We start from the raw sequence: 22117 nt of genomic DNA on the forward strand, positions 1-22117 counted from the left end.
ACAATCCCCCCATATCTTTATGTTTTTCTGTCTCTACATGATATGCTGCAAGTAACAACAGCCGCTTTTGGCAGTGTTTAGTTCCTCAATACTTTATTGCTGCGTTCAAGTCAACTATTGACATTTTTTTTTTATTTAGTGTCACACTGAGCATAAAAAAGCATTCAATATTTTGTCTTCTGTAGTGATTTCTTCTCAAATCCATCATATCAAATGTTTCTGTCAGATATATTTTTATCAAAACCATAGAATGTCTTCAGGCTTCATTCAAAGTAATGAAATTCAGTGACATTTCAGTGGCGGTATCTAGGTGGTCCCTATATCTAGATAGGATTTTATGAAAATAAAAAATCCCCTGTATAAGATAGCGTACATTGTTCTTAAAGAATGTGTTCATCTCACCTTGAAATTAGTTTTTCCGACTGCGAGTTAATCTAATACATTATAATTTTCATAACACTTCTTCATACCTTCTATTTAAATATGTAACCTTAATAGAAGGATTGAATACATTGTGTTTGTAAAGTTTTGATTTCTGAAGCTTTAGATTTTATAAGTTGAAAGAATGCTTCACCCTCAAGTTATTTCACACTGTGATCTTTTTTTTTTTTTTTTTTCCCATCGTACAGGGATGTATTCAGACTTAAATTTCAGTTTGTTCTTCTCACAAATATATAATATTATTGTATAATACTGCCAGTGCATTATTTATTTTTTATGGAAAAGAGCAGCGTGGGCATTCTGTGAAATTACTCCTTTTGTGTTTCATGGAAACAACAAAAATTCCATAGAGTTGGGAATGACTCGAGGGTGATGATGATGATGAAGCAATTAGTTCACCCAATTTTTGGATTTTCTTTAAAGCAATTCTCTGGCAGATTTCATCTGTCAGACTATGGAGTCTGAGAAGTTTTAGAAAGTTGTCAAGGCTTTTCATTGAAGCTGCATCCACTCCGCACTGTTCCTGCACATTTATCCAGCACAGATGAATGAAGGTCCTGTTTGCACTAGATCTAGAGTGGGTTTTCTCCAGAGAGCAAGTGAGTCATTATGACTTGACGTGTTCGAGTGCCTCAGCGCTCTTTTCATTGACCCACTGAAGGTCCTGTCACTTACTCTCAGGTTTTCTTTTGATTTTATTCTAGATTATCCCCTCATCTTTCCATGCATCTGCTTTGACCTTATGGATTTTTTCCTTGTCTTTGGCTGTTTTCTGTCTGACCTTTTTCTTTTTTAAGAATCATGATTTTATTTATTTATTTGCTGTTAAATACAAAGTCTGTGTGTGTGTGTGTGTGTGTGTGTGTGTGTGTGGTTTGTGTTCATGCCATTTCAGTATGATAAATACAATAAAGCATTGCTTATCATAGTGCCGTAGTATACAGTGATACAGCTGTGTGAAAGGAGAGCTTGAAAGGTCTATTGTCTGCTTGTTTGTCATCTAATTTTTTTTCTGTCTTTTTCAGAGTTATATCCACGGCAGCAGTCAAGCTCAGTTTGTGGCTGAATCTCACATTATTCTTCTGTTGAATATCCTTTCACATAAAGCCTCTCCCTGCACAATGGACCTGTCACATTGTTCTGTTAACGAAGTGAACCGTAATAACCCACTGACTTCATACAGATCTGTTTATCATTCTGGTAATGTTTTAAAATCTAGGATGTGTCACTGTAAATGTCTGTACATTTCCACAGCATTTTCCAGTAGGCAAAGGTTTATTCTCATGTTTATTGTCTCTGTAATTAAATATGATTTCAAAAGTTTTAATGTTAATCTTGTCAGCGCAGTTGCTGCTAAAATATTTTAGTTGACAAAAGTTTTATTTAATGAACAAAAATGAAAACAATTAAAAAAAAAATGAACATCATTATTATGTATACATACTGCTGACAAAGACATAAGACAATAATAGTGTTCAAGTGTTTGGAGATTTTTATTTATTTATCTATTTATTTATTTTTAAATAAAGAAAAAAAGGGAAATAAAAAATTATTCCATAAGGACGGACGCATTAATCAAAGATGACAGTAAAGACATGTATAACGTCACAGAAGATTTCTATTTCAAACAAATTCTGTTCTTTTTAACTTTAGATTCATCAAAAAATCATGAAAAAAGCATCAGTTTTCACAAAAAAAATTGTTGTAATAAATAATAATAATAATACATTAAATTTTAAATGTATTAAAATAGAAAACAGTTTAAATTGTAATAATGTTTCATAATATAACTGTTTTACTTTTATTTTTTAAATAAATGCAGCCTTATTGAGCATGAGATTTCTTTCAAAAGCATTTTTTAAAAATATTATGACACCTACTTTTGAATTTGTTTAAATATATTTTTTGTCGAAAAATCAGATGTCAGAATTTTTTTTTTGTTTTTTTTTTTGGCAATGTCTACTCTGTGGTTGTCAGAATCCATCAGGGTGCTCCTGTATGAAATGTTCTTACACATTTCTGTGTTTATCCTTTTAGAAACTCTCAAAAATTCTGTGCACACACTCGCTGTCCTGGCCATGTTGGGAATGTCCTCCAGAGTCTCGTTCTCTGTGTGAACTTCCCCTGTAATTACATGGGTTTGTTGACTGTGCCTGATGGGTACAGAGTGAGCAGGCAGACAGAGACCCTCTGCTACTGTCTGGCTCGGCTGCTGGATGAGAGGGGAGCTTCTGGCTGCTGGCAGCAGAACACCTCGTGTTTGTCGGTCTTCCTTTCGTCGACACCTAGCTTTCCCCCCAGGCTAGAGGAGACCTCCCAGCTGAGTGAAGTGTGCTCAGAGTTGAAGAGTGTCTTGTTTCCATTGTGTTCACAGTAATTGAAATTTCCAGGTGTGCTACAGCTATGTTTTGCCAGCCCGATCAGTAATTTTACAGGTACTCTGTAAGCATTGTATCAGGTCCTGTGTGTTTATTGTGGATTATGGATAATCCACATCCATGGCCAAAGTCATTCCTTGACTCCCATCTCAGATGCAGCCATCACCATGGGAATGGTCCTTCTGAATGAAGCCGCCACTTCTAAGGGAGACGTGGGCAAACGAAGGAGTAAGTTTCTCATATTTGTATTTCTTTCTCTCATATTAGTATTGTTCATAGTTACAGTATGTTAGGGTTTTTACAAAAATTGTATTATTGTTCATAGTTACAGTATGTTAGGGTTTTTACAAAAATCGTAACCTTTAATAATGAAGCTCAGAATACATGTATATCTAATTGAAGAATGGCCATAACTTGGTACCAGAATGTTTTAAAGACTACTGTAATCTATTTGTACTTCACTTATACCAAATGTAATTATTGTTTATTCAACTTCAAGCACTCTTACACTACCGGTAAAAAAATATTTAATAAGTTAAATGATAAAAATAAAACTTGTATTTAGCAAGGACCAGAGCATGTGAGCGGAGCGGAAGGCGAGCGGAGTGGTAATATTTCCTTAAGAGCGCAGAGCGCCTTTCTGAAGATTCCGCTCCGCTCGCTCAATACGCTCAGCGCCACTCGCTCAACCCAGAATGCCGTTTGATGATTTGCTTGTTCGAGATCGAGAATCTGTAGGCATGCATATTACTAGAATATTAGCCATTTATTAGTACTAATTAAGCACATATTAATACTTTATTCTACATGACCTTATCCTACATCCCTAATCCTACCTAATATCTAAACTTAACAACTACCTTACTAACTATTAATAAGCACCAAATTAGGAATTTTTTGAGGAAAAAGTCGTAGTTAATAGTGAATAAGTGTTCCCTATTCTAAAGTGTTACCAACTTTTGCAATATTACTCTAACTTTCTATTCATCAAAGAATCTGTATCACGGTTTCCAGAAAAAAAACACACACATGGATAATAAGAACCATTATCAATAATTGAGCACCAATAATAATTGATAAAAACTGAGTAATAAATCAGCATATAATAATGATTTCAAAAGGATTGTTATATAGATATATTCTGATTGATTGATTGATTGATTGATTGATTGATTAGTTATTTAGTTATACAGTATGCAGATCATTTGTATCAATGCATTTTTATCATTTTATCGATAAGTGATTTCGATTTTTAGACCCCTTAACCTACCCATTTTATAGTAAATATAAAAAGATATAAATCATATTTGACCGAAATATACAGGGAAATTACCATTTTAGTAACAATATAGCATTAAAAAGATATTTTGCAGTCACAGTCCTCTCTGGCGGAATTCAGTAGTTTTGTATAAGGAACAGAGCAGAATTTTGAGTTGTTAATGGCTGAAAAAATTATCCAGACGAGAGCCAATGAGCGTTCGAATTTCCTGCCATAAAACCAGTCGTAAAGTTTCTTGAAGCGGCAACTTTTGAATTTGTAAGGACCACGTCAGCGCGGTACTGTCGCTGCTCAGGGTAGAGATGAAGATCGCTGAATAAAGGCTTGAGTTTGGGACTGTTTATCGCAGTTGTGTGGATTCTGAAGATTTGGATTACAGCGCACAAATAAAATGGAATCCTTTTGTAATTATGTTGCGTATTTTTGGTGTATTCTATTTTACGGTTCTATTGTCAGTCACAGCATGTCGGAGAAAACGCCTTTTGTGTCCCACGGCAAACAAAGTAAACATTACATGATAAGTAATGGTTAAACAAATGCAGAAATGTTATTCATTTTAAGGGTTTAAAGTGTAGACTTGTTTAACATTATGTATTCTTCAAAACGAGTTGGCAGAATAAATCACACAGAACAGAACCAAATGTTATCATTTCATATTAAGTGAATAAGTAAGCTTCATATAATAATGCAATTGAAAACATAATGCCATTAGGATCACAACCAAAAGAAAGTTGTTCTTACATAAATAATTCACATTTTAGGTGTCGTCAATATGTCAGTATTGTACGTTTAGATTTTGTAAATACACCAGTATTGTACATTTCAGTGTCTGTGAAAATGTAAGTAAATGTACATTTTGTAGAACCACATTTCACGTGAAATACATCCGAATTCTCATGAGATCACGTTGACCACACTGAACAATTTTGCTTCTAATAAAGTTGTTTAGTGTACTTGGTTTACCATGGAGACAACAGTGTCAGTAAAGAGCTTACTTGAAAAGAAATGAGACTTTGTTGTGTAAAGAAAACAAAAAGGTATCAAGATAAATATCACTGACCAGAATATATTTGTTGTGTGTAGTGGTCGACCGATATATCGCTAAGGCCGATATATCAGCCGATATTTGGCATTTTTCAAATATCGGCATTGGCCGATAAGTTTTTCTGTTTAGCCGATGCGTTCGAGGCGGGACTTTTTTGACGGCGCGGCGGACTTTTATTTTGACGGCACTGAGAACGGCAGCGCCTGCTCACGCAGTGTTTACATTCGCCTTGTTCACTGTCGTCGTTAATAGTTCTGTCTAATACGGACATAAATCTGTCTAATAATCAGATAGAATTATTAAACAAAGGAATTAATATGTATACAAAAAAAGTATTATAATGATTGCTTTTATATTGTTAGTAATAGAAAGGCAAACACTGTAATACTTTCTCGTTTGCAGTCAGCATTCAGCAAATATGCATTTATATCATTTAAACAAATCTTTGAAAGACTAATGAACATCTAATTTCAAAAACCCTGCAAACTTAGTCAAATCCAGCTGTAAGATCTTGTGAAGTGTGCATTTATCCTGCATGATATCGTGTTCTCTGTGTGACAGTCGGTCCGTGTGAATTGAACGCGGACAGGAGGACAGTTCAGCTTCACTGGAGACGCGCGATCGACAAATTTTAAACTCGTGATTTCAAATTATGCTGCGCTTCATGCTTTTGCCCAATGTCATATTCATGTCATTTTCACTGTGTGCTGTATGTAAAATGAGTGTTACCTTGGCTTTATTTGAAAAAATATGATTCCCAATGCACACAAACTTCCCAGATTACAGAGTGCTCTGTTGGTTACAGTGTTTACTTCCTTTTTAATTATATTTTTATTAAATATTTATTTATTTGTGAAAAATACGTTATTTAAAAGTATAAGTATGTTTATTTTACACACATTTTTTTATTCATTTTCAAATTATTTCAAATTTCTTAAATATTAATTAAAATAAATAAAATTATATCGGCCATCGGCCACCCTGCTTTCCAAGATATCGGCATCGGCTGTCAAAAAAACAATATCGGTCGACCACTAGTTGTGTGTTATTTCGTAGGATTACATTTTTTGTCACTTTAAATTATGCTAAAATCTTACAAGAAGTGTGAAATTAGCAAGACAAAAGGAGTGAGCCAATTTATTCCAAAAATGAAGAAAAAAACAGTAATTTCCACTACTATCATTTTCCACCACAGAATATAATTTGAGGTCTGGTAAAAATGACACTGAAGTGTTGGACATCAAATAAACTAGTGAGAGTGTGAGCAGTGTTTTAGAGAGTTTGTTTTCTTAAAGTCCACTGGGCTAAAAGTGCACAGTCCAATAAACACCCAGTAAATGGCCTGCCATCCACCCATAACCTTAGCATCTTGGCTTTGAGTCTTCCAAGGGCAAGCATCACTTGCACAGCATATAAAAGTCCACTTTCTTTCTATGATTTGGTCAGAAAGAGCATTCTCAATATGTTGGAAAAAGAGCCAATTAGATGTACGCTTTGCTTTCAGAGGCATAAAATCATCAAAAGCAGCATACTTTTCCTTTGCATATTGGTATTGTGTTTGTTTTTTATCGTGTTGTGCTTTAAAGTATGTGTTTGGCTGCTGATAACTGTGAGGATGAGTGTGCGTCTTGTATACAGCATGTGTGTGTGGCCTGGTATCACCTCCAGCTTGAGTCTCTGTCCCACTTACAAGTTTGCGTTACATGACTGTCTTTTTTTCCTCTGAGCTTCTCACATCAAACTCGTTCTCATTCCCCCTCTCGAAGTGCTTCTCAGGGGTTCCCATAAAGACAAGCATCGCTTCCAGTCTCTGATAGACGAATAGCTTTCCATGTATTATCACTGCATTAGCTGTGGAGACCACTTAATGTGATGGCCTTCATCCCACCTCCAAAGAGTCATCCCCAGCTTTGATATGCGAATGGAATGAATTATGGGTAATATGTAAATGATGAGTTATGTAAATGAGGAGTTATTTTTGGCTTGGTTTCAAACTCACCTCCATGACAAATAAGGGGAGTGCTTTTTGTTTCTGATTTTAGACCGCTCCGAAAAAGACGCAAGCTCTTTATGCAATACGCTGGGAGACAAATGCTTGTAATTACTGTATATGTGTGTCAGCATAAGTGTATAATTGTGGTAATTGCAATTTGTGTTTGTGTGGGTGATCGTCTGTAAGGCAGGAGTTTCAGCAGTCATGAATATAGCTCCATTTAAATGTGGTGCACACACGTTGTTTTTAACCCTACTTTTGCTGCTAAATACCACTCAAATACACAAACCAGTTTTAATTGAGGTGGAAATTGATGTAATGCTGATTTTTAATTATTGTGTTTGGTGAAAAGAATTACCTATTTGAACCAATGCAAATAGTGAATATAATTAATTATATCTTTGTGTATTCTTCTTATGAAACAATACTAATTGCATGGTTTTTTGGCTTTGCACCATACAAATGTACTTTACTGAAAGTTTGTACACTTAAAAAACAGTGTAGGATTGCTGGTAAATTTCACAAATTATTGCAACAAAACAGCAAGTAACATTGAATTAAAGGTAAAATTTAATTACAATTTTAAAGTAGAAAGACTGAAATAGTATTTTCTTGTAAAACATGCTCCAATAGTCTTTTTTATTTACAAACATTTGATTTTATTTATTTGTATTTATTTTTTGATTTTATTAACCATTTAAATGAATATTAACCGTTAATTTAATATTTGATATTTTGTAATTTTATAATTTAATATGTTGATGTTTAATATTTATACAGAATTGCGAATAGCCTTTTTTTTTTTTTTTGCATTTATCTGAATTTTATGAATTGTGACCTTTTATTTTTAATATAAATCCTGCTGGTTCATATCCGTCAACTTTGAAATATGTATATTTTGATTGAGTTACTTATACTGAAACAAATAGTTCTGAATCAAATCATTCTGAATATGCAAAAAAAATAATTTCAATTCAATGATAAATCTTGCCGATTCTTATGTCAATCTTGAAATATAACGTTTAAATCATTAAATATGTTGACATAATCAAATGAAAATAAATCGAACTAATTGCAGTTTGTTACATTAGTGTGTAATATTTAAAACATACATATGAATCGTGAATCAGTTTGACTGGCAACCCAAACATTTGCAACCCTAATAATCTATAGCCATCTTTATACCAAAGATGTCGCATTATGTGATTCTCATCCATTAGCAATGCTTAAAGCAGATCTGATGTGGCATTTTATTTACACCGAACCAAAGGCTAAATCCTGCAGTAAGCTCTGGTATTTCCTCAAGGAAATGCAAATCTAGGGTTTCACAGTAAAATATTTTTATATAAGATTAGACTTAATCTAGACAGGTGGATGTTTTAAAATGATTCATATCCTTCATAAAGCTCACATTAGCAGGTGGTTTAGCGACACGCACCTTCTTGACTTCCTCTCTCCAGAGGTTGTCTCACATTTTCCCCTACGCCAACCAAATTTGCTGTGGCCATCATCCGCCACGCCAGGGCCGTGGCATGGGGGTCAGAAGTCACGTTAGCACAGCGGAAAATTAAACCGGCGCTGGCACGTCGTCTGCCCAGCACTGGGCTTTTCCTACACCTATCACTGTTAATTGACCATTATGCATATATGAATCTACATTATTATAATCTCATCAGTCAGTCTCAGAAATGTCATTTTATGGAGAAAGGGACTGAAGGATGAATAGATTATACGTAGAGAGAGGGGGACGAGAGGAGGGTTGCGTGCCCATCTCGAAGCACTTCCCTTGAGGTGTGAGAGGAGGAGGAGGAAGACCCTGCAGCTGAAGCAGATGTTTGCTCTGTAGGCACTGCTGGGTGACCCTCTGTCAGCCACTGGAGGTACATGCGACGGGCACACTGACTAATTTATGTGATGGGGTTAGAGTAATAAGTTCTGACTGATGAGATACGTACGTGTGTGCGTGCGTGTGTGTTATGCATATACTAGGGGTGGGCGCTATAGCAGTATGAAAGTGACTACCGGTATTATGTTGTTCCATGATATGGATTTTGCTATACCGTGGATACCGTTATATATTCATGAATTCAAATTTTGCATTTATATTGTTTTGTTCAATTTGGTACGCTTTGCAAATTTTAACACAAATGACGATAAAGAGTCGAGACTGAACGTTTTTGTCCTGTGTGCAACACCGTACTACACAGGCATTAGTAATCAAACACACAGAGCATTGTAACAGACCAAATTAATAGAGTGCAAATCGCCTACTCCAGTGGTTCCCAAACTGGTGGGCACGGCAAGGCTGAGGGATCGTGTACCGTCAGCAGATTATTTTGCAAAAGAAACCTCTGCAGGGTGATAAAGGCTATACTGCGTAATTTTCCCGCTTATCATGCGGCCACTTGCCTGATAAGTAAATAATTGAACGCAAAATATTAATTTGACATTTTAATTACCTCAACATGACTCGCAGTACCCGCTTGAGCGCTCCGTTATCAGTTGTAGCAGTTGTGGTTGTATCAATAACAAACCACTAGATGGCGCGATTGAAGAATCAGAGTTGTATTGCAGGTAGCCATGTAGAAATATAAATGAACGATGCATGGTTCTGCTCTAAGCATGAAAGTTACAAGTTTGTGAAAGGACTTCCAGTGCTAGGTAAACGTAAAGCAGATTATGAATATACTTAAGATTCACAAATACCAAAACAACGTGTCTACACCAGACGCGAGCGGCGCGATTTGACGAAAGGAAATAGAATCCAGTGATGTTCTCTGCTGTGGATGCGGCACGACATGACAAATCCATGACACTAAACTGATGCCCCGTTCTATTTCTGACGAACTCCAGCGCTCTGACACGAATAACAATTTCAAATATTCATAAGAGAATCGTGAAAAAATTGTTTCCTCAAAAATATTAAGCAACACAAACGTTTACAACATTGATAATAATCAGAAATGGTTACTGAGCAGCAAATCAGTAATGATGCTGAAAATTCAGCTTTGATCACGGGAATACAGTAGCCTATATGTTAAAACATTCAAATAGATCATTAAAATTGACAATATTTTACAATATTACAGTGTTTACTGTATTTTTAATAAATAAATGTAGCCTTGGTGAGCATAAGAGACTTTCCAAAAAAAATAAAAAGAGGGGGTGGAGGGAGGGTCTTGAAAATATTTTTCACTACAAAAGGGGGGTCTGGCAGAAAAATTTGGGAACCACTGGCCTACTCAAACACACAATATTTAATTTAATTTAATTCATACAGGCCTACCTCAAGTTGCACGTTTGCACTTTTTGAGAAAAACAATGGCACAATAAAAAAATACTTTTCAGGTCTATGTCCAATCCCTCACTTTTTCTAGTTATATAAGGTTAAAATATATGTTTCTCATATCGCAATATAATATCGATATCGCCTGGACAGTGTAAAATATCGTGATATGAATTTTATCTCATATCGCCCACCCCTAGCATATACATGCATATATATATATATGCTTGTGCTTTTGAATGCATGTCACAAAGATGAACTTACTCATAAGGATATGGTGTCTACCATGGTCTGCCTGAATTACACTTCATTTCGATTCAGTCGCTCGTGTTACATTTATAGCATTAAATGAACTTTTTTTGTAACTTTTCTAAAGAAACTTCAAAGTTGGCTTTGATATAACAACCTCATATAAGACTGCACTTATTTGATCAAAAGTAATGAAAAAACAGAAATACTGTGAAATATCACCACAATTTAAAATTACTGTTTTCTATTTGAAAATATTTTAAAGTGAAATTTATTCATGTGATGCAAAGCTGATTTTCAGAAGCCATTGCTCCGGTCTTCAGTGTCACATGATCTTTCAGAAATCATTCTAATATACTGATTTGTTGCTCAAGAAACATTTCTTCAACATTGAAAAAAATTGTGCTGCTTAGTAGTTTGTGCAAATCATGATACATATTTATTTCAGGATTCTTTGATAAAAAGAAAGTTCAAAAGAGCAGCATTTCTTTGAAATTGAAAGCTTTTGTAATGTTATAAATGTCTTTACTGGCACTTTTGATCAATTTAACGTGTCTTTGCTGAAGAAAAGTGTTAATTTCTTTAAAAAAAAAAAAAGGTTTGCTGCAAAGCTCATTTGCATGTGAAAATATGACCACACTGTGTGTTCACTAGAAGTTTTCCACAGGGGTTTGCCTGAACATTTTTTTTTTTAAGTAGCCTACAGTTTTTGCAAGTCAATATTTATACCAATACATTTCCATTGAAAATAAAGTAGGATACAGAATCTCCCATTTTACCATTTCTGAAGTCAACTCAAGCTTAAAGCGAACTGGTTAACTGCTTAACTGGTTCATGGTTCATGAACATTCTGTGAGATGTGCAGCCTCAACATTAACAGTGTAGTAAAACTCATCTCGGCATCATCGGTCTCTTTCAGAACAGACTCTGTGTCAGGCGTCATCCAGAAGATATTATGTGACAGTATATGTTTTAATGCAGTACAGTAGATGTTTTAATAGGCTTACTGTTTATGCCTCTACAAAAGCACTTGCTGATGGTAAATGGTGAGGCTGAAGATAATTTTGGAGAAAATATAAAGAACTATGTATTTTCACTTGTAAGCAGAAAACATTCCAGCATGTTGATTGATCACATCAAGGCAGTAAGCTTGTATGCAGGTCCTTAACTAAAAAAAAAATAAATACTTGCTGTTTGTTTGCACCAGTCATAACAATATACTGTAAAATGTTTAAATAATGCAACACTGTGAGACTATAATAGATATTGACGTTTTCCAAAAGGGTTAGAGAAGTCGACCTACATGCAGAAAAATTCTATCCACTGCCCTCCAACAACTAAATTGAGTGTCTGTTTTTGTTGTTTTGCTCAGTACACACAATATGCTCAATAATCATTGAAAGGGCTCCTATAATTAAACTAATATTCTGGGTTAAATACAAGTTAAAGTGTGTAATTGCAGAAATAATGATTGTTTCCAAACAACTCCCCCTAGCTATCATTAGTCAGATAAACAGATAGCCCCAGAAGTCCTACAGTGTTTGCTTCATAGACTTTTAAGCACATTTCTGTCAACAACTTACTGTTTACAGCAGGTTTCCTCAAATCTTGCCCTGGAGGGCCAATGCGCTGCAGAGTTTAGCCCCAACCCTGATCAAACTCACCTACCTGTGATTTTCTAATGATCCTGAAGACACTGACTAGCATGCTCAGGTGGATTTGATTAGGGTTAGAGCTAAACTCTGCAGGAAAGTAGATTTCATGGGCCAGATTTGAGGATCCCTGGTTTACAGCTTAAGGAGCCAATATTATTGAGCCAAAATTATTTATTTCACGCCACTCTTTCGCGATAGAATTTAACTCTTAATATTCCCTAACATACTAAGAATACATTTATAAAGCATATTAATTGGGCATGCATCGATACTGATACTGGCTATAATATGTCACCGTTTACTTTATTTTGCTATCCTCACTTACATAAAAATGAAAAAAACGCAACTTATATTTCACAAAATATATTCACCGCTGTTACAGTATTTATGTATAAGGAGCGGTTCCCTGCATTATTTAACGGGCATAATTAAGTGTGAAAATAACTGAAGGAAAATGTGTTTTTGCTAAATGAAGCCAGCCAACAACTTTTTTTTTTTTTTTTTTTTTTTGTTTCTGTACCCAATATTTAAAAAAAATTACAAATACTATGTAAATGTATCGGACTCGTTCTGGAAAAAGTGGTATTGGTGCATCCCTAATATTAATACATTTGGAACCAGGGGTGCCTTAAGATAACCAGAGGCCCCTGGGTAGGTCCCCCGACACTATATATAAATAAATATATATATATATATATATTAGCATCCTGACAATTATTTGTTGAATTTCTAATTTTTCTTGTTGACATGCCAGTTAACATTTACAACACTGTTCTGCTTAAAAAAAGCGAATATGCAAATTCACTCTTTGCCAGAAGGTGGTGCTTGTGGAGCAGTAGAATTATAGCCTTTACATAAAGTAAACACTATGTTAACACAGGCATTATACAGAGATAATATGAAAAGAAAATGCCATCAAAACTTTCCTGGCCGAAATGTGAGTTTACAGGTATGATAAATTACACAAAATATTCATTATTCATCATTAGTACATCGAAACTATCACTTGGCATAAATGTGGGCTATTTGGTGGTTGTGTGGTTTTTAATCATATTTTTAGGGGGGACAACCCTCAAATAGGGGGGTCCTGTCCCCCCTGACCCCCCTGGGATTTCTGCCTATGATTGTGCATTCCGCTCACAGTATATCGGTGGAACATACCAACTATACAAAATGTGTGGGGGAAACCTAAACTGAACCATTCACTACATATACTACAAGCAGGGCGTCGCTGAAAATGAGTGTCCAAAGCGAATATGCAAATTCACTCTTTGCCAGAAGGTGGTGCTTGTGGAGCAGTAGAATTATAGCCTTTACATAAAGTAAACACTATGTTATTACAGGCTTTATACGGAGATAATATGAAAAGAAAATGCCATCAACACTTTCCTAGCCAAAATGTGAGTTTACAGGTATGATTTAAACACCATAATTTACACAAAATATTCATTCATTAGTAGATCGAAACTATCACTTGGCAAGTTGGCATAAATGTAGGCTATTTGGTGGTTGCTAACTGAATTTTTATTTTGAAACATGCCGTGCTCACGTTTAATTAATAAAATCATAACATAAAGACATGTACACAGAATAGCTCTCATGCTAGGCTTCTTTACTAGCGCATTGTGCACAGGGGCGTAAATTTCATCTAAAGGTCTTTGCACACTGAGTCCGAAATTTTCGTATGCCTTTTTTCGTATTCGAAATCCTAAAAATGTGTCACGCACAGAAACCTTGAACACTGAATCCGATGTGTATTAATGAATCCGTTGCGAAAAAATTTGCAAAACAGCACTAAATGGAGTCTTCAAGCAGTGAGGATGATTTTGTTGTCTTCTCGCTTCTTAAAAAGAGAAAAAGAGAGGAAATATTGGGTCCATCCAATACTGAGATATAGAGAGGAAGGAGAGTTCCCCCTCAGGAGCAGCGGGATTATCCCGGGCGATTCAAAGTTTGCTTCCGATACTAGAGCCACATATTAAAAAGAAGACCACCAATTTCTGTGAACTCAGTGTGCAAGGATCTTTACGGTGCTTTGTGCTGCGAGACGAAGTGGATGAACTTGACAATCGCCATTCTGGATTTTGGCGTTCGCTTTTACGGTGGCTCTGATCTGTCAAAACACCTCTCAAAATGCTTGCTACAGATGCGAATACGGGTAATCGTACCCGATCCGAATTTTTTTATGACGGACAAAGGCAGTGTGTAAACGTGATTGACATAACGTGAGGTCGTATTTATTTTTTAACGTGCGAAAATTTCTGACTCCGTGTGCAATGGGGGGGACAATAAACATCAAATTTCTCAAGAGCAATTTTTGAAGGGGACACAAAGAGAAAATAATCACTTCATCCAATGTTTAAATGAATAAAATAGCCTTACTTACTGGAGTTCCACAACTATTGGCTTTGTTCTCTCTCACCGGACTTGCGTGTGTGTAGGTGATGTAACAGAGGAAAGCAGGCATTTGGACCAAAGCACTGTGAGGCAAGGGAGGGGGAGACTCAAAATGTTTCTAAACTTAACGCATTTTTGCCCAAGTTTGTGTTGTTTTACTACTTACACAATTATTTAAAGTATAAAACATTGTTATTTACGATACACAGTGTGGTTTTTAATCATATTTTTAGGGGGGACAACCCTCAAATAGGGGGGTCCTGTCCCCCCTGACCCCCCTGGGATTTCTGCCTATGATTGTGCATTCCGCTCACAGTATATCGGTGGAACATACCAACTATACAAAATGTGTGGGGGAAACCTAAACTGAACTATTCACTATATACTACAACCAGGGCATCACTGAACATGAGTGTGTGAGTTTGTTTACAGAATTCTGTTGTCACTGCTGCAAACTCCCATATATACACATAATTATTCGAAAACTATCATTTCCCTGCAGCCAGTAGGCCCCTTTCCCAGTGTAGGCCTCTGGGCTTCAGCCCGTTGAAGCCTGTGCGTTAATGCGCCCCTGGGTCTAGTCATTGAGCAGTCAAGCCGATTTTCAGACATGGGCTTTGTTAGGCAGGCTCATACTTGTGCTGCAGGTGAGGAGGGGTCAGAGGTCGCAGGTGTTTGAGTAATGAGATGGAAATGAGCATTTAAGCTGTCATCCTTTAAGGAACAAGGATGTCAGACAGTAGGCCCCTCCCAAGTGTAGGCCCCTGGGCTTCAGCCCGTTGAAGCCTGTGCATTAATGCGCCCCTGTTCGGGACAGACAGTTTAGAGGGAATAGCCCATTATACAGCATTAACACATTTGTAAAGAAAGCAGATGGAGTATCTTATTAGGCTCATCATCATAAAAATTATATGTAATGCATAGCCAAAGGCAAACTATTGTATGCTGCGCCATTAGGAAGAAAATAAAACCCTCACTAGTAAAAACTAGCGCAAAAGCTATAGCGAAGAGTGACAGTCTCAATGTTATGCAACACAAATGTTATGAATGATTAGTCCGGGAAGCAGTGTGTACTTAAAGTGTAAAAACAAGGTAAAAGGATGTGCTTTAAAACTGTTCACTACAGGAGGCTAGTGGATTGCAGCAGATAAGTGGTCCAGATGTTTGGTACGTAAACCAAAAAGCAGATATTTTGGGGTCTAAAGCAATGTTGGATCCCATTGACTTTCACTGTATGACCAAAAAACCTTTTGGGGTGAACAATTCCTTTAATATAATTTTGGATCATTTTTACTTCAGTAAGTACACTTGCACAGGCTGCAAAATAAACCTCTGGTGACTTAAAATGTTAATTGCTACTATGCAGAAGAAGACTACTTGCACAGCGAGTGGTTGATCAAACGGTGGAACATACCAACTATACAAAATGTGGGGGGGAAACCTTAAACTGAACCATTCACAACATATACTACAAGCTGGGTAGGGGTTGAATGACCTCTGATTTTTTAAAGTCGACTTTTATGTGATGAAAGTCGAGTCGAAGTCGACTAGTCGCTGATGAGGTGGGCTTCAGCCCGTTGAAGCCTGTGCATTAATGCGCCCCTGTTCGGGACAGACAGTTTAGAGGGAATAGCCCATTATACAGCATTAACACATTTGTAAAGAAAGCAGATGGAGTATCTTATTAGGCTCATCATCATAAAAATTATATGTAATGCATAGCCAAAGGCAAACTATTGTATGCTGCGCCATTAGGAAGAAAATAAAACCCTCACTAGTAAAAACTAGCGCAAAAGCTATAGCGAAGAGTGACAGTCTCAATGTTATGCAACACAAATGTTATGAATGATTAGTCCGGGAAGCAGTGTGTACTTAAAGTGTAAAAACAAGGTAAAAGGATGTGCTTTAAAACTGTTCACTACAGGAGGCTAGTGGATTGCAGCAGATAAGTGGTCCAGATGTTTGGTACGTAAACCAAAAAGCAGATATTTTGGGGTCTAAAGCAATGTTGGATCCCATTGACTTTCACTGTATGACCAAAAAACCTTTTGGGGTGAACAATTCCTTTAATATAATTTTGGATCATTTTTACTTCAGTAAGTACACTTGCACAGGCTGCAAAATAAACCTCTGGTGACTTAAAATGTTAATTGCTACTATGCAGAAGAAGACTACTTGCACAGCGAGTGGTTGATCAAACCCAGCGGTTGTCATGGAAACACAGACTCGAAGCATTTAAAATAGGAAGATGCTAAATGAAGATTGTCAGAGTAGCGACGCTTTAGTTTCAAACACCACTCCCCCCGCGGAAACATTTACGGCAAGCTGCTCCATCCAGCCAAATGTGATTGCACCAGTGCGCCGTTATTCCACAACAATGCATTAGTTACCCCGTGACACAGACGACCCTGAAAGTAAATGTTTAGCAGCTTTTAAATGTCACATCTCAGTTAGTCATGTTTGTCATTTTTGTATAATGCAGAGTCATTTTGCGGCTACTACCGCGTGTCTTCTGGGAAGGCTTCTGTAACGTGTCAGGGAAATGATAATAGGCTCAAGAACATCAAGGTCTCAGAGTAAACGTTGTCGCATGAAGCCTTGAAAACAAGTCTTCGGGGAAGTTCAGTGGATACTGAAACTTTAAATTAAAAGCTCAGTGTGTGTGTATTCTGAGGGTGTGATCCCAGGATAAGAGGGTGTTTCTGGATGAAATCTGGAGAGGAACAGTGCTGGCGGTGTGGTGTAATTGGAGGTGCCCCTCTTTTGAGGAGGTTAACACATTTTGATTAAGCTCTGATTAGCTTCTCATTCAGCTAAACATCAGCTGCCACTGCCTCGCTCTTTAATATGTTTACTACTTACACATTGACTCTCTCGCATGCACACACACAGCCTTTTAGAAACCATATTGTGCTTTTAAATAACCCAGGATTTTCTTCTCTGTACCCAGAACAAAAGATCTACAAGGGCTGGACAAAATAATGTAAACACCTGGGAAATACTTTTAATATTTTATTTCTTTATTAAGGTGTTTTATCACGGTTTGCCTTTAATACAGGTTCAAACCTTCTTAGAATAGATTACACACCTTCTAAATGATCTCCAGTTAAATGTTGTCTGCCAGAACATCTGCCAGTTGCTTTAGAGAGTTTGGAGGAGGGAATCTGCATCTCACTCTCCAACACTATCCATGGTGGTTTGATTGGTATCAAGTCAGTTGATTTGTCTGGCCAGGGCAGATGTTGATGTTCATTTTGGTGCTCCAACTGTCATGGTTTTATGATCATGGGAATATCTTTTGGTATTTTAGCACTGGTGTCTGTGATTACCACTTTAGAAATTGCTACATTTTCTTGAACGTTGGCTTTGTAAAATTCTTTGTGGTTGGTTTTTGTGGAAACACGGCCTTCAAGGTTTGTCGGCACTTTGCTGCAGTAGTTTTGTGTTATTTAGACACAGTCCTTCTTGGTGATCAGTGGTCCCTTTCATTCGCTCTCGGTTTTTGTCTTTGTTGATGAAGTCTAGCCATCCTTTTGTCTATGCAGTCATAATCGTAAAGACTGTTGATCTTAAAACAACAAAAATTGTTTTGGGAGTCTGAAACAGCTTGCCAGAGCATACTTTCCAGGTTCCAAGTTTACATAAAAGAGATTACATGGTTCCTGTAGGTAGGTGCTCCGAGGCTCCAACTTCTTTGACGTGGAAATCTTCTCCAGTTCATTTCTTCTATTCAGTCTATTGAGGTCAGATGTGAGTAAAAACATGAACACACTGGAGAACTGCTTTATAGTAGAAATTGAAGTAGTAATTGTAATTGAAAGCAACTCTGACACTGTTCTTCCATGTTTAATACTGTAAAGCTGCTTGCTTTTAAGCCATCTATTGTATAAGGTGCTATATAAATAAACATGGCGTGACTTGACTGGAGAACAGAATTGCAGAGCTTGTGCAATCATATCCACATCACTATGATCAGATGCTTTCTTAACTGCTGTTTTCTCAACGCTGCCATATTTGTTGCGTGTTTATTTTGTTATTAACCGTAAAGTGCGCAGCACTTATTCATTTACATATTCATTTAAATGCTGCTTCCAGCAGTGTGGGAGGTGGCGGAATTTTCGCTAACCAAAGAATGAAAAAGAACTTTACCAAGAGTATATTGGGGCCTTAAGAGTGAATGATCAATAAGTTTTCCATTTGCAATGTTATTTGTCACTATTTGAAATCTTTTAAATACATTCTGTAAAATCTTCTTCTCATAAGCAGCTCATCAAATGCTAGATTTGATGTTTGAACATTTTAAATAGATTTGTTAAGTTTCCATGGAATTAGAAAATAAAATATACAACTGTCAATGCAATTCCATAGACTTGTTAAATGTTAAGCATCGATATTCATTTTACAACCAGATGTTAGTTTAAGAATGTGACTTAGCCTGAAAGTTATGGTTGCATCGTCCGATCGGAGTTCTTCACCACAATCTAAAAAAGAAGGCTGAAGATGGAATTCCCTGACTCTCTTGGATGCAATAAAGATTACATTTGTCAGCAGTGCATAAGTGGATGTGATTTTACATATGCATGCTAAATTCAGCAAATTCTCTGGGAGTACTGGGCAAAGGATATTGACGAGCTGCAGTATTTATGCAGATGGTTTATTTTATTTCCCATCATAAAATAAGCAGTTTTTTTCCCCCCAGTAGCACGATATTTATGGCTTCATTGACTAATCATTAAAATCACCTTATAATGTGATTCAGCAGGTTATCAAATTTTGAGCACTGTTTTATCTAAGGGACAAAGCAGCTGATTCAGCATGTTTTATGAGCATTTGAGTAGCGATTATTGTTTCATTCATTAGTAATTGCTTCATTTAAGATGGCTGTTTGGGATTAGCTCTTACATCAAAGTTCATGAAAAGCGATTTTTCACCAATGGCTTAATCCCATTATAGAATACCATTGCAGCATACTAATTAAGTTTAATCAATGTAAGCATTATTCAGCTCATTAAGAGAGTGTCACTCATTGTGCTTTTGTTTTTTTACAGTTATCTGTCTTGTTGGACTTGGTTTAGTGGTGTTCTTCTTTAGCTTCCTTCTGTCCATCTTCAGATCAAAATATCATGGATATCCTTACAGGTGAGATCTGTCACTGTTAAAACTCACTCTCGTTACACTTAAGTATTTGTCCTTGTAATATAACTTTAGCTTAGATTTTAATGTATCACTCTGCTTTGACTTTAACAGCAATATTCTAGGTTCAATTGAAGTTCCGCTCAATGAACAGCATCTGTTGATTATACCTTTTTTGTCCCACAAAAAAAAAAAAAAAAAAATGGGTTTACAGTTATGCACTTGTGGTAAAAGTTTTGAGCACTGAATTAAATGTTGTTAATTAATTTATGAATTTAACAATGTTAAGCTGATAAAAAATGCATGATTCACATGTAGTTATTGTAACTATTTGCAAAGTACTGTTTACATGGAGAATATTTCACTAAGATGAATTACATCAGTAATAAACCACAAATTCAAAAGACGCTAAATTGCAATTTGGTCAACTTTACAGTTCAAACAATGAACAATTATTAATTATTATGATTAGAATAACTAACTTAACAAAATACAAGCTGCACATTTACACATTTAAACTGTCGCTGATCCCCATAGACATTTTAAGTGCATTACTGTAAACAAATTTTTGTGAGGTTAAAATGTATTGCTATTATTGCTATGGTAATGAACAGTAAAAATGGTGATTTTGATTAAGCGATTTGCATCGTTTGATTCATTTGCAAAAAAAAAAAAAGATTCACTAACTGATCAGATTCACTCACTGATTCATTCATTGACTGCTCATTGATTCGTTTAGTGACTCAAATTTCGATCATAAAAACAACCCATTTCTTTAATAAAAAAACTCACTTTTCTTTAGCTGTCAACTTTTGGGTTCAACTTTAACCAAGGATATGTTGCTATATAGTCAGTGTTTGGAGAAAAGAAAAGCCATCAAAGTCTTCACAAGCTTCACTGAATGAAAAATGAGTCCGTGAATGGAAGTAAACAAGAATGTTTTGTTTGCATAACAGATTCTTTTAAAAGCACTGAAATGTATTCTAACTGGAACATTCCTTTTACTTGCTGTAGCGTTCACGTACATCAGCCTAGGCAGAATAGCTAGCTAATGAATCAAATCAAATGCATTAAATGTACAGCAACTGTGGTTGCTGTTGGTAATTGTAGAGACTCCGGCGAATGACCTGTTTCAGTCTTTAGAGGTCTGTCTACTCATGATGATTAGACGGTGACGTCACTTCCAGTCAGCGACCATTTCATCATTCACACTCTTCTCTTTTTCCTTCTCACTCTTTTTCAGCTTCCTGATTAAATAAGATCATGCCGTGGAAGAAAAAGCTGTCGTTCCACTGGGGTTTCATGGATGAATTCAACTACAGTTTGACTGTAACGCACTGCATGTGTAACCTAAGATAAATAAACTAAACTATTACCCACTGTCATGCACTGCGTGCTCTGTCTGCAAGCGTGTGCGCATCCATTGAAGTTAAATGAAATGTTTTCTTGCTTATATGACCAGTTTTCATTTTTAATTGCAAATTGAGAATTGTATCCTGAAGGTTTTGTGGGGAGAGAAGTGTATGTGAGTGTGTTCACGCATTCTTCTGTGTGTGTGTGTGTGTGTGTGTGTGTGTGAGGCTGTTATTTGTTATTGCCATTTACGATACCTCTCTTGAGGCCATCGTGCACGCCTCAGCAGATTGTGTCCTCTTTTTGTCCCCTTCTGTCACTTTTTTTCCTCCTTATCACTCACTTTCTCCCCTTCTCTCTTTCTCTCTCTCTCTCTCTCTTCTGAAATCTATGAAGGAATATTCAAATATTAGATTTTTCCCCCTTTTATTTAAGCTGGGTCGTGAAAGGGGTTTGTAATCTTCTTTATTAAAACCAACTAGGCTACCACCGATCCAATTAAATTTGTTCCAATATCAGAACTAACATATTTATTGAACTTCAAACAAGAGAACTGGGTGATAACGTCCATGACATTTTTCTTGGAAGCCGCCTATTTCCTTAAAGGATGTAATCTAAATTAGCTGTCATCATAGACAATAATGTCAACCCTGCCTGCAAGCTTCTAATACACATTTATTGGCACATCTACTTCATTAAAACTTTTTTTTTATTGGTTGTCAACGAGCGTTTAATTGGTGATTGTAAGCTTGAATAATTAATCTCGCCATTTGACGTCTGTAACGCAGCCTAATTTAGGCACCTAAGAAGCCTTTTTTGTGTTAAGAGCAAAAATATGTTTACTTCAAATGTGCTAATGCTATACTTAAATCTCAATTAATAAAATTAATTTGTTGAGTGTAGCAGTC

At 36.3% G+C, this 22117-nt stretch overlaps 1 protein-coding gene across 1 annotated transcript in view; it reads left to right on the forward strand.

The window, feature by feature from the left end:
- Positions 1-21236, forward strand: part of LOC107702329 (tumor suppressor candidate 3-like) — a 90392-nt gene extending 69156 nt beyond the window's left edge. The window contains exons 7-10 of the mRNA XM_016504609.1: positions 1467-1530; positions 2973-3047; positions 19772-19862; positions 21100-21236. Coding sequence (XP_016360095.1) covers positions 1467-1530; positions 2973-3047; positions 19772-19862; positions 21100-21115 — 246 coding nt within the window. The 3' untranslated portion in view covers positions 21116-21236. The remainder of the gene's footprint in view (positions 1-1466; positions 1531-2972; positions 3048-19771; positions 19863-21099) is intronic.
- The last annotated feature ends 881 nt before the right edge of the window (positions 21237-22117 follow it).

Source organism: Sinocyclocheilus anshuiensis, unplaced genomic scaffold, assembly GCF_001515605.1.
Source record: "Sinocyclocheilus anshuiensis isolate Anshui unplaced genomic scaffold, SAMN03320099.WGS_v1.1 scaffold86, whole genome shotgun sequence".
Taxonomy (NCBI): Eukaryota; Metazoa; Chordata; class Actinopteri; order Cypriniformes; family Cyprinidae; genus Sinocyclocheilus; species Sinocyclocheilus anshuiensis.